A 13,234-nucleotide genomic window follows, 5' to 3' on the forward strand; every position below is an offset into this window, starting at 1 on the left:
GAACTCCTGTATTTATACACAATTGTTGATGATTGAATAGATGCGACTGTTGGGCTTCTGAGCCTACATGAGTTGCTGGTCGGCTTGATAATTATTCCATAATCAAAATAAATTCATATCTCCATAAATACTTATCGGAATTGGATGATCTTTAGATCAATCCTACACCTCTCGATGAGAGGAATCTAATAAAAATATTATCAGCCATGAATAAGATGACCCACATGGAGTTTGGCCCTAGTTGCCAATTTTAACAGAAGCTAATAATAAAAAAAAAAGTAAAAATACATCACAAGCAGTTATCAAGTTTAGGAGAAATCATCCTAATTGTAGCCCTATAGATTTCTCAACACTTTTCTCTCACTTTATACTAAAACATCTTGAGGTTAGTTAGCCATAGGGATTCCCCACTCGACTAGAGTTCATCTAGTTTAAAGAGAGAAAGGCAAGGCTAGTAAGGTGTCAATGGGTAGCTTGTCTAAGTTTCCTTTGGGTTCTCACAGCTTGAGCTTTGTGAATTTTACCCCAAGGGCCTTATTCTGGAAATCAAGCTAGAAAGAAGCAAGCCAATGTAGATGTATATTGGTAAAGTAGAGGCTGATTCATAAAAATATTAATTTTTTTGTCATGGATCAGGGGTTAAGGTGCAGTATTATCATTATTAATTTTTCGTTTGGTTCATTACTCTCTTGCATTTGTGGAAAAGTGACATGTAAAGCTACCTTATGAGAGTGTTTGAGGAAACATTTTAGTAGAATAGATATTCATAATGTTTTGGATGACAGGAATTCAAATTTGTTCCAAGTATCTTTTAGTTATTAAGTACATCTTTTCTTCTGATATGGGAGCTCAATTGGAGACGTTTGCCATCCCTTCTTCGGTGGGAAGAATAGGTTCTGCTTTTTGAGGGTCCTCTTCGTGTAGTCTGTATTTTTGTTGTAATACAAGACTTGGCTCCTGTCCAAAAGAAAAAAAAATCGTAGTACAGTTATGAATCAATTGAATGGGGTTTAAATTGTAGCTTGCTTTGTATTAGTCAAGTGGTGGTTAACTTTCTGTTTGTCATTTTATATCAATGAGGTGGAAGTCAGCTTGTGGACTATTTGTACTAGGAGGTGAAGCTACAATTTGAAATATCTTTCTGTGTTATTGAATTGGCTGCAATCTTCTTGTATATTATTGCTTATTAGTGAAAGGATAGTTAAGTTGTAGTATTCTGTTGTGTGTTGGTGATGCAGGTTAATATAGTTCAAAGAACTCTAGTCGAAGCATGGGGAGTGATTCGGGAAACTTTTGTAGACCCTACTTATAATCACCAGGGTAAGATTAATTCATATCCTCTTTTTGAAGCTAGTTCCAGTTTTCCGTGTAGTGGTTGGTGTTTTCAATATCAAACTTTGTGCCACAATTCTCATCCCTTTAGGAGGTTTAGCTGGAAAACACACAACAAATCTCAGGTGTACCACAAAAACTTCTGAACTTTTGCCTGTTACATTGAAAAGTTTGAGAGCTTATTGCTGCTTCCCCTTTCTTCTCCTCAAGTTCCCTTCTGAGAAGGACTGAATGCAGAATTGTTGAATCAAATGGCAGCAAGGATAAGTTCTTGGGTTCAATTGAATTTTGGGTGTGGATTTCTTTAGGTAAACTCAAGTGATTGTGTACTAATTCTCTCATCTGCAACATGAGTTCTAAGAATTATATAATGTAAGCAGACACGGGAATCTATGGCAAGGGCATGGAAGGACTGTTGGGATGTAATAAATAGACTAATGAGGTTTCTGTGGCTGGTTTTGTTCTTAGATAGTTGTGTTTTCAAAACTTGAATGCAATGTGCTACTGCTCTGATTGCAGATTGGGACTTGAAGTTACAACAAACACTGGTTGAAATGTTTCCATTGAAGACGGAAGATGCTGCTTACAACAAGATTAGTAGCATGATTGCAACATTGGGAGATCCTTTTACTCGCCTTATTAGTCCCAAGGTATGGCGACCAGGTTCCAGATTATTATCAAAATCAAAGAGGTTATTTATCTGATGCTGGACTGAAAATGGAAGACAACTTTGGTTCTTTTCCAGAAGGTGTCCCATCAAAGGTTTTTGGAAGAAATAGAAACAAGCCTTTTTCATGAATACAAATGTGTTTTTTTTTTTCAGTTTTTGTACTGTTCATTTAAATCTTAGAGAAGCTGGGAATCTACGTTATCTGACAAAAAGGATAAAACTTTTAGTGATTCAATTAGATTCTGAATAAGAAACGGAATCTTATGAAATGTTTGTGGGAGAGGCATAATGCCATAAATTACAAAGAGCTCCCTTGTCTAGGGAAGTTCAACATGAATTTTCTCACAGGAAGGACTAGTTAGAGTTTCATATTAACGATCTATTTTTACATGTTTTTGAAGGTTCATGGAGCAACATACCTTTCAGCACCTAATAATTATTTCCATCTTGGTTATTTATCATGCTCCCCATGGTAGGCCATGACTCATTTTGTTGCAATAAAAAATGATTGGTTGATCATTTTGTTATAGACAGGTCTTGAACACCCGTGATCATAAGAGTTACGATGTAAGATATATGCATATATACCTAAGTTGCATGAAATGTGGGCACATATACGACATGGAAGCGTGAGCTCTCAAAATTTCAGAAATAAGGAGTTACATTGTTTAAAAAATACAAAGAATGTAAATATTTATATTTCAAAAAATAGTTTTTTTTTACATAACTCATAATCTATTTACATCAATGTAAATTCAAACCATTAGGCATTAAATATGTAATGTTTGATCATTTATTAGAATATAAGGGTGAATTTAAAAAATGCTATTGGAATATAAGTTTCACAATACATATAATTGATGTTTTGAATGAAAATACATAAACATTGAGGCTCTTATTGGCCTCTAGAATCTATAGTCCAAAAATCACCAGACTGGTAAAACGAGTACGTAGCTTATCTAAAGTATGGCTTGTTATTTTGACTCAACTGAGTCTAGGATTTCAAGTTTGATTTCTCTTGGTGAATGACTTCAACCATTGTTGCTATTTGATGTTTTAAATAAGTTGGCACAGGCACTGTTACCCACACATGTGGGTAAACCCTAGGAGAAAACTTTTCTCCTATTGTTTCAGCTTGCCAGCTAGTAGCCCTATCATGAGCTAAAAATAGCTATCCTTAGATGCCTCTCATCCACTCATCGGTCAGTGCAGTCTTTCATATAACCTTCTCATCCAATGAAGTTGGGTCATCTATTATTAGGGGCATTCTTGTATGGATCACTGGTTGAATTGGACGATATATCGCTATTGGTTGTATACTTGTTCCCATGCTTCACCTTGGTGGTTATCACTTGCCCCTAGTCCAGTGTGACCTTCCTTGAGGTCTTTCTTTCACTATCTAGGAGGTGCACAAATAGGAGGCTTTGATGATGGCAGCCTTCCATGACTTCCATACTTAATACCTTCCGTTCTTCCTACGCATCCATATCCCATCCTTGAATTGCTTGTTATTTTTTTATTGCTTCCCTGTTTTCCTCATCCTTTGAGTAGGGGCCTAGAAACTTTGTCCTAAGAGGTTGATGCAACAAAAAGAAAAGAAAAAACATGAGCCAAATGTTTAAATGCAAAAAGTGGTAGGGATAAAAGAAAGTGCATGGACAAAATCCTAGCCTGAGCTCTACCCCCCTCATACCCCTTGCTCAGTTCTTGGCTAAATCATGATATATATAAATAGAAAGAACTTTGAATATACCAACCTCGATAAACAAGGAACCATTTCATCTTGAAGGGGTCAATAATGATTATCATGAATCAATGAAAGCTTGTAATCTAAGCTATTTATGTAAAATAATGATGAAAAAGGAACACGCTAGGGGTGGTAAATATAGGCTGAGAAAGGGGTAACTCAAGCCCCCATGATTAATCCCTCTTTACATTATAATCTTCAAGGATGTTGTGAACTTCATAACCTAGTAGAAGACAATATCATCCTCCATGCTGTCGACCCTGTTGACCATGTACATGTCAGCAGTCCAAGAAGCAGAGTATAAAGCAGTGGAATAATTTTTTTGTGTCATTATCATCATTGTAATCCCAAATTCTACTTTGTATTGTAAAAATGATTTTATTATGACTATTAAGCCATATAACAACACCTAGGTAAGCCTATGATTCTCCTCAAAGGGTTTCACTCTAGGGAGCTTTTTAACCCCACCAAATTATTTGTGTTTATAAACGCGAATAATTGGCATATATTTTCTCCTAGATATACCCCAAAGCTAGGGTGGAGCTCGTTGACAAGGTCTTAGGTGAGTCTTATTGTTATCAAGTCTATGCATTTTTATCACACTAGATCATCTGTCTTGATTCTCGCAGAATTTGGAGTCTTAAGAGTCTGAGTCTGTTTAATTTTTCTTCTAAGGGTTGAATTATTGTAATATTTTGATGTAAAAGTGTGCTAGGAATATTTTTGGTGAATGGTTCCATATAATTAGAACACCATTACCAAAATATTTTTTAGATACACTTAGAGGGTGGAAAAATATTTAATACGCTCTTCAGTCTATTAATTTTATTTTCTGGCAAAAATAAAATATAAATTAGTCAAAATTTATCACAAAAACAAAATGAAGGGAAAATTAATTACCCTCCAAGTGGAAAAATTATCCAAAAAATTATTGAGGCTATTTTCAAAGGAAAATATTCAAGTAAAAAATAAAAGGCCTCATTTCCAAGGTAGGATGGACTAGTCCAGAAATTCATTGGGACACAATAGACTATTTTCCCAGCGAATCGAATTTCTTGGGCGAAATGGTGAATTATTTTGCACAAGCAATGATAATTATTTTTTTCGAAGGTCCTCCAGTGGTCTTGATTCAAATTTTGACCCTACAGCACACTTAACAAGGAAAATCGAAATCTTTTGGAGATTTGTGCCAGCTAATCAAACGATTGAATTTTTTCCACAAGGATCAAGCCATGGATCGATGCTACTTGTTGTTATTTTCCACTTGGAGGGGTTGCTCCCTCTCTAATTTGCTATATAAGGAAGCATTTTGTTCCTCATGAGATCATCAGAATTTTTTGTACTGAGCTAAGCTCTGCTGGAATATTTTTTCATTAATAAAAAGTCTTTGGGGTTTCAATTCAAAGTGTCTCTTGCTTGATGATTCATGGTATGCATTGAATAATTTTAATGCTCTAATTGTGTTTATCATTGAAGATTATTGTTTCATAGCCAGTGGTTGGATTATCTATTAGCATAGGTATCTTGCTTTAGGTATTGGGCTAGAGTAAACACATTGAAGCTGGTAGATCTAGTAGGTATCTCTAAAGCTCTAGTCTATATGTGTGAATCAAAACCTTTGGAACTAATAATCTATCTTTTGTGTAGATATCTTCAGGTATTCAGCCCTTGGGCATTGCCCAAGTACATGGACTTTGAGGTGACCACAACTTGTTTGGACTCTGAGCTTATCTAACGATTTTTGGGTGCAGGGTTTTGGCTAGTACATTAAAATACAAAATATTTCTCTTACTTATTTTCAAAAATCTATTTGGGCTATAAATGATCTACCTGCTAATTAGAGCTAATATTTTCTTGTAGATATTGTAAATAATTTCTAAATATTTTCCTACTAACCCTTGCAATTATTTTCTATTTTCTATATAATTTTTTGGGGTTTTATTTTTCAAATTTCTTCTAGATCTCGTGGATGGCTATATCTATTTGACTTACAGGTGCCATTAGCTCAAGGATTCATAGAAAAATCTAAAGCAAGAGGCTTGAGACCCTCACCTAGCCTAGATGGCTAGGTTTGGGCCTATATTCACCTAAGGAGGAGCCGTCTAGCCCAACGAAGGAGAGCATTCAACATTTGAGGGTGGAGGGTGGATCTAGGGCTTAGAGACCACGATCTACAAGACTCAGCTCCCAAATTCTCAACGCCTAGCCTCTAAGAGGGAACCGCTAGCCCTAGAGGGCTTGTTTGCTATTGCAACTGGGGCTTTTGACAAGTATTTTATCACTGGAAGACTTTGTGAAAATTTCACCACTGAAATCCTATTACAGCAACTGGAAATTATTCTTCTATTTCTTAACTAATTTAACAATTTATTTGCTACAACAAATACTGAAGAATCACTCTACAACCTTCACAAATAAAACTGCAGAAAATAATAGTGCTCGAAACTGAGAAATATGCTAGCACACACACAAAAAAATTAACAGAGTTATTTTTTGGACAAATGTCCTCGGAAAAATCCAACTTGGCAAAACCGATGTAATTGCTGAGGGTTTTATTTATTAAGCAGCAGTGAAATTCTGAGTACAATCTGGATGTCGAAAATTGGCAATCCACAACAAGAAAATCCGGCCGAAATTATCTACGGGAATTTCCCTTCCTCCACAAGCAACCCCGACACAACTTCGCTTCAGAAAATCATCCTCCTGGACCCCTCACGTTGGCTTCTGCGCAGTGCTTGTGCAAACCCTGGACGTCTAGCCCGAAATTGCCTCTGATCAAGTCGTTTTGCCTGTCTCTACTGAGGAAAATGATTCTTTGGCCTTCTGGAAGACTTTCCAGGCCTCTGGAAGCTGAATTGATTTTTCCCCCAGCTAAATCGAATTGCCCTCTGAAGCTGACTGCGCAGTCCTCTGCGTTGCCTCACTAGGAATAACTCGGCCTCTTGCCGCTACCACTTTGGAATTGGAAAAATTCCTTTGGATCACTGTCCCTGCCCCTCTGTCTTTGCTTCCCTTCTGGCTCGAACTCTTCCAGCTGCTGCCTCTGGAAAATTGAACTCTCCAAGTAAATCGATCTCAAGTGTATTCTCCATCTACCCATCGACTTCTTATAATCCTCCGTTGGACCTCCAACGACCAAGATTAAAACTTAATCAAGGGCCCAGATTAATTCCGTGTCGATCCTGTGAGTTTCTAGATGATTTATACCTTATTTCATAAATTTTGATTAATTAACCCCTTTTCCTAAGTTAAGACTTAGGAAATAATTAAAAATAGCATAATAATCTAATTGAGACACTTCTAGGTGGAATTTCGAGAAATGATTTCTGGGTTATGGAGAAATCTTGTGTTTTAGCCTCTCCACGAAGTTTCAAGACTAGAACATCTCCGACACTACAAAAAATAACACTCCCTCTTAGCGAGGAAGGTGTTCTCTCTAGTGCTGCACACTCTGCTACGACACTTTGTCTCTGTACTGCCCTCTGTCACGCTGCTGATGTCTGACTACTTCCCACCAACTGCTACGCAACTCTAATGCTGCATCTATGCTGTTGCTGACACTGGCATACTGTTGCCAACTCTGCATCTGCACTGCAACTCCCTCTCAATTGTTGTTGCTGCAACTGAGAAGCATCCTAAATACTGAATCAACTGTGTTTAGTAAGATGCATCTGTCTCCGAGTCCTGACTGCCACTAGCTACTGCACTGTCCATTGAAGAATTTGCGCTACTGCTGACTTTGCACTGTGCCACTCTGCACTGCTGCGAACATTGTACTGCGCTACTCAACACCTGACTGCTACTAGTCTACAACTGTCACCCTGGAATCTGACTGCATCAACTGACCACGATCCATCCTGCTACTGAATATTGTGGGCCCCCATAGCAAGGTAATGATCCATGAGGAGGACACCTCAATGGACCTCGCCCATGTCTGCGCTGCTCTGGGACTATATCTCTACATCTCCCTACCTCTCGTCCTTCTTATTATTCTTTTCCCCCTACCCCTGACTGGGACCCTTAAATGTTAGGGCCACATTTTCCTCTTCCTTCTCACCCTTCACGCCCTTGCTGTTGCTGCGACTGATGGTACTCTTTACTAAAGCCTGCCTCAACTCCTCTTGCTGTAGATTGGACCACATCCTGTCCCATTTAGGCAATGTGTCTCTACCCAAGATACTTTGGATAAATACCTGCTAGTCATCTGAGACATTATTCAGTGCCAACAGTACAAACTCTGTGGGTTGAGGTGTCTCCCCAACAACTAATAATTGATCTTAGACTTCTTGAATCCTGGTGAGGAAGCCATCTATGCTTTTTCCCTTCTGCATCCTTATGCTCCTCAACTTCTCCTGGAGAAACATCTTCCATTGCTCAAAAGAACTCTGAAATAGCTCAGAGAGAGCATCCCACATCTCCTTGGTTGTACCTTTGTCTGCCACATGTGAGACTAGATGATCTCGAACTCCATCCAAAATCATTCACTTCACCTTCGCCATTTCCTTTTTGTACTCCTTGAGCTGATCGACATCCTGGGGTACTGCTACCACATTCTCCACATAGGCTTTTAGGCCATATTCATCTAGAAGGAAGGACATCCTAGCCTTCCAGATGACATAGTTGGAGGCTCCCTCCAACCTATCCTGATCTTTAAGCCCAACTGTGGCCATCTCTAAATCTGGTTGAAAATCTCCATCTTTCCCTTTTCTTGGTTGTTGAATCTGCTACTCGCACTCCCTTTTGGAGTGAGGAAATTTGCTCACAGCTACTGCCAATCTACAACTAGAAAAATTAGATCTCCAAAACCTAGGATCCCCTGAGAGAAGTATTCCCTCTGTGTGTGCTATTTTTCCTCCATCTGGCATTGATTCTGATTCTGCAAACTACTGCAAAACCCTCTGCGCCCAAACAAGGAATCTACTCGGCGAAAAATCGAAGTTGTTGCTACCTCTGCTTGTTGGAATTATTGAATCTGGCAAGCCGAATTTTTTGCCAATCTGTACTGAAAAATCGATCTGCCTAGCAATTCGAACTGCTTGGCTTGAGCTCTGTGCAGGCTCAAGAAATTTGTCCAGCTGCTCCCTCTGAACAACGAATTTATGCTTTCACTTCTGAGCTTCCACGTCTGATCAATCATGCTCTGATACCATGTGAAAATTTCACCAATGAAATCCCATTGCAACAACTGGAAATTTTTCTTCTAATTGTCAATTAATTTAACAATTTATTTGCTACGGAAAATACTGAATAAATCACACTGCAACCTTCACAAATAAAATTGCAAAAAATAATAACACTAGAAACTGATAAATATGCTAGCGCACACATACAAAGTTAACATAGTTATTTTTTGGACAAATGTCCTCGGAAAAACCCGACTTGGGAAAACCGGTGTAGCAGTTGAAGGTTTTATATTATTAAGCAACAGTGAAATTCTGAGTACGATCTCGATGTCGAAAATTGGCAATCCACAACAAGTAAATCTGGTCGAAATTATCTAAGGGAATATCCCTTCCTCCACAAGCAACCCCGACACAACTTCACTTCAGAAACTCGTCCTCCTGGACCCCTCAAGCTGGCTTCTATGCAGTGCTTACACAGACCCTTGGATTTCTAGCCCGAAACTGCCTCTAATCAAGTTGTTCTCCTTGTATTTGCTGAGGAAAATGATTCTCCAGCCTTTTGAAATACTTTCCAGGCCTATGGAAGCTGAATCGATTCCCCCGCCCCAGCTAAATCGAATTGCCCTCTAAAGTTGACTACGGAAACCTCTGCGCTGCCTCACTGGGAATAACTCGGCCTCTTTTTGCTGCCTCTCCAAAACTGGAAAACTTTTTCCGGATCACTGTCCCTGCCCCTCTCTGTCTTTGCTTCCCTTCTGGCTCGAACTCTTCCGGCTACTGCCTCTGGAAAATCGAACTCTCCAGGGAAATCGATCTCAAGTGTATTCTCCATCTACCCATCGACTTCTTCTTATAATCCTCTTTTGAACCTGCAACGACCAAGATTAAAACTTAATCAATCACCCAAATTAATTCCCTGTCAATCAATGTTTTAAAACTTCGACTTGGGTTCGGAACCGACCGAGGGTCGACTCCGACTCGGTATTGACTTGGCCGGTTTGATTTCAATGAGTCGGTCATTGTAAAAAATACATAAACTATTTATTTTTTTATGAAAAAACATAATTTTAAAGATTTTCATTCATGTTTCCAAACACAAAGCATTAGAATATAGAGAGAAGACAACATATGATCAAAGTAGGCTCATGAATATATCCATTATATCAAAATGGCACCCAGTGCACTGTCCAATACATACATGATATAGAGATCAAAACAAAAACACATAACCAAGGAGGCTCTAAATGGCCTCTACAACAAAAGTAAACTGTAAAACATCACTAGTCACCAGTACTACTGGCTACTGCTAGAGAAGCCAACATCATCTGGCTCAGACTCTGAATCAGAGTCAGACAAGGAAACCCATGGCTCCTCCTCATCACCATCTCCAACTGCAATTGTAGAAGTAGTAGCACTAGCAGGCATAGCAGCTGCATGCTAAGATAGACGAGATATGCGCTTTCGTCGTGGCTGAGTAGAGGAAGTGCATACTGTTAGTGTCAGTATTTGCATATTGCCATCAGTGATAAAAAATCCTCTTTTCATATCATATTAGGGTCCCATTCTGAAATTTGTCATTCCACTAGGTCGTCATGCAAAAATTTGGTCATTGAAGGTTGAATTAGGGTTTCCTTTACTCCTTTTAGAAATTTACCCCTTGCTGGTTCATTTCAACCTTGCTGAGTATCCATTGTCCATAAAGTTAATGACATCATGCCATCACTGTCACATCAATCATGTGATCTTGAAATTCAATCCTTCAAGGTCTCATTAGGTCTTTTAGGGTTTTTCAAGGTTTCATTAGGTCATTAGGGTTTCTAAGGTTCCAATAAAACTCCATTCCATTGCATAAGACCAACAAGTAAAGGGTGATCAAATAACATCTCTTCACCATGTGAAGATGATTTGTGAAGAGAAATGCTTATTTCATTATGTAATTTTATGTTCATTATATGTAATAAGTTACTGTTCCTAAAGCTGTCAACTCAAAGAACTATGTGCCAACTTCATCCAAGCAAATTCAAATGTGAAGAATGCCAAAACTCCATGCATCATCAACCTGCAAAAAGAAAATCAGAAAGTAAAGGGAAATTAGCAAGCTTTTCAAAAAGGAGAAATGAAACATTAGAAAGTGGGTTTTAAAGCTAAAAGATCAAATTCATTTGAGTATAAAGGCCTTCCTAGCATCTAACTCAACTCCATTTGTTTCTTATCATTTCTTGAGAAGACCCCCAAGAGACCATTTTTCACAATTCTGGGCAAAAATCAGCAAAACAGAGCAAGCTCCGTGCGTTCTCTTCTAGTGCTGCGCATTCTCCACAGGCGCAGCGCACTTGATCGATGTTGCTCACTTGCCACGAGTGTTGCGCGTTCCTTTCAGGTGCTGCGTGCTTACCAGAGGCGCTACGCACTTACCACAGGCGCTGCACGTTTGTCTAGAAGAGCTAAAATCGCCTCCTCAGCTCCACCAAAGTTGCATTCGACCTCCCACAAGTAAGTAAATGCTGAAGACTACATGTTTCTTCCTCCTAAAATCTTTCTCATGGTGTTTTGAAAGTTTGTTGAAGACTTGGTGTTATTTTCACATCTAAACCCTAGTATCTCCCTAAAAACTACCCTTGCACTCTCAATTCCTAAATTTTAACTCCCCTACACTTTCATACACCCCCTACACCTTTATTCCCTTTCCCTAAACCCTTTTATCCCAAATACTCTCTAAACCTTTGTACCTAAACCCTAAGTCCTAGGTGTTACAACTACCTAGGCTCCCAAACCCCCTACATTGCAAACAATTTCCCCATCCCAAAAATCTATCATATTAATACCCCATATCCTCCTCCATTACATACATCCCTTCACCCATCTCCTTCATATTCCCCTTTCCCCGTTTCCTATTCCCAAAAAACCACATTCCAACTACCTTATACCTCCCTAGGGTTTGATATTACAACATTATGGCAGAAGAGGAATATAAACCATACAGTGAGAAAGAAGAAATAGAGGGAGAAGAAACAAAGGTCAAGAAAACACACAAAGGAGGCAAGATACTTAGATTTGAGCCAACAAATCTCAGGGAACTCTTGGCATCTCCTATGGCTGTGACATCCTTCAAATATCTAGGTTGTTATGATTTATGTGAGCAAGTTCAGGCAGTCCAACACCATCCTATGTTGACTAGGCTCTTCATATCTAAACTCCAAGACAACCAAGTCACTTTAGTAGGTGTCACTTTTACTTTATCTACTGCCATTATATCAGCTACCATTGGAATCCCAAATGTTAGGGAGAAATGGTTTAAACAAGGTGAGTTGGAGAGACATTATTATGAGCCTTTCATAAAACCAAGGCACAGAAATGAAATAAAGGGCTATTTTCCCTTTTCTCACCTACTAGACAAATATACTCCCATGATGAAAATTATCATGAAATACTTTTCATGTGAAGGTAGATTTTCTAGGCTTTATTCCTATCACATTTGACTTTTAATGCATCTTACTAGGGTAAAAATGCTCAATACACCCTACTATCTGTTCCGGAGCATTGATAAGATGGCCTACATTGTCCAATAAAGGGAGTATGAACATCAAATGAAGAGTCTCTTTCATCATTCCCTCATTAAAATCATAGTCCTTTATCATCTCAAAGAGCTCAACATTGCCTGGAGTACCTTCACAGCCAATCCCATATTCACTGATTCATCTACTCAGAATGTTCAAAGTATCCCTTCATCATCTCACCCTTCCACCTCCATTCCTCCATCTCAGCCCATAGATCTGATCAGTCATCCTCACCCTCACCTCCATCATCACCATTTCATGAGCATTTCCATTCACCTAACAAAGATGAAATTAGAGAGCAGGAGCAGATTAGACAGGTTGAGGTCATCAAGCCTAAAGGGGTTGATTTGGGCACTTTGACACACATTTATCAGAGAGGCCATAGGTAGGTATTTGCCCCACAAATTGTGGGAGGAGCCTTGCCTTCTTCATCAGCAAAGCAGGTACAAAAGGGCAAGGAAAAGATGACAGAGACAAAGATTCAGCATGAGGAGGAGGACCTCCATGTTAGATGATCCAAAAATAAATATTATCATAGGTTATTAAGTTAGAATAAATAATTATTAATTTAAGATATTAAATTAATAATTATTAATCTAGAACATTTAATTATTTAATGGAGACATTTAGAATTAGTATATTGTTGTAAAAGATATGACTCTACAAATGTGTCGTATCTTAGGCTCTATTTTAGGAGAATTGTTAGTAAGTTGTTTGAATAGCTTTTATTGTAAGTGAACACTTGTTATTTCATAAGTGATCCATAATTAGAGGTAGTTAGGACATATATTTCGTCATTGACAAA

The 13,234-nt window shown here is 38.5% G+C and overlaps 1 protein-coding gene across 2 annotated transcripts in view; it reads left to right on the forward strand.

Moving 5' to 3' along the window:
- LOC149154354 (Peptidase S41 family protein) overlaps positions 1 to 13,234 on the forward strand; it is a 367,381-nt gene that overhangs the window by 26,047 nt on the left and 328,100 nt on the right. For both annotated transcript variants that reach the window (XM_089437783.1, XM_089437782.1), the window contains exons 2-3: positions 1,239 to 1,320; positions 1,852 to 1,982. In XM_089437783.1, coding sequence (XP_089293909.1) covers positions 1,239 to 1,320; positions 1,852 to 1,982 — 213 coding nt within the window. The remainder of the gene's footprint in view (positions 1 to 1,238; positions 1,321 to 1,851; positions 1,983 to 13,234) is intronic.

The sequence above is a fragment of the Pinus tabuliformis genome, chromosome 9 (genome assembly GCF_031772625.1).
Source record: "Pinus tabuliformis cultivar Carrire ecotype Pingquan chromosome 9, CPIR1, whole genome shotgun sequence".
In the NCBI taxonomy this organism is placed as follows: domain Eukaryota; kingdom Viridiplantae; phylum Streptophyta; class Pinopsida; order Pinales; family Pinaceae; genus Pinus; species Pinus tabuliformis.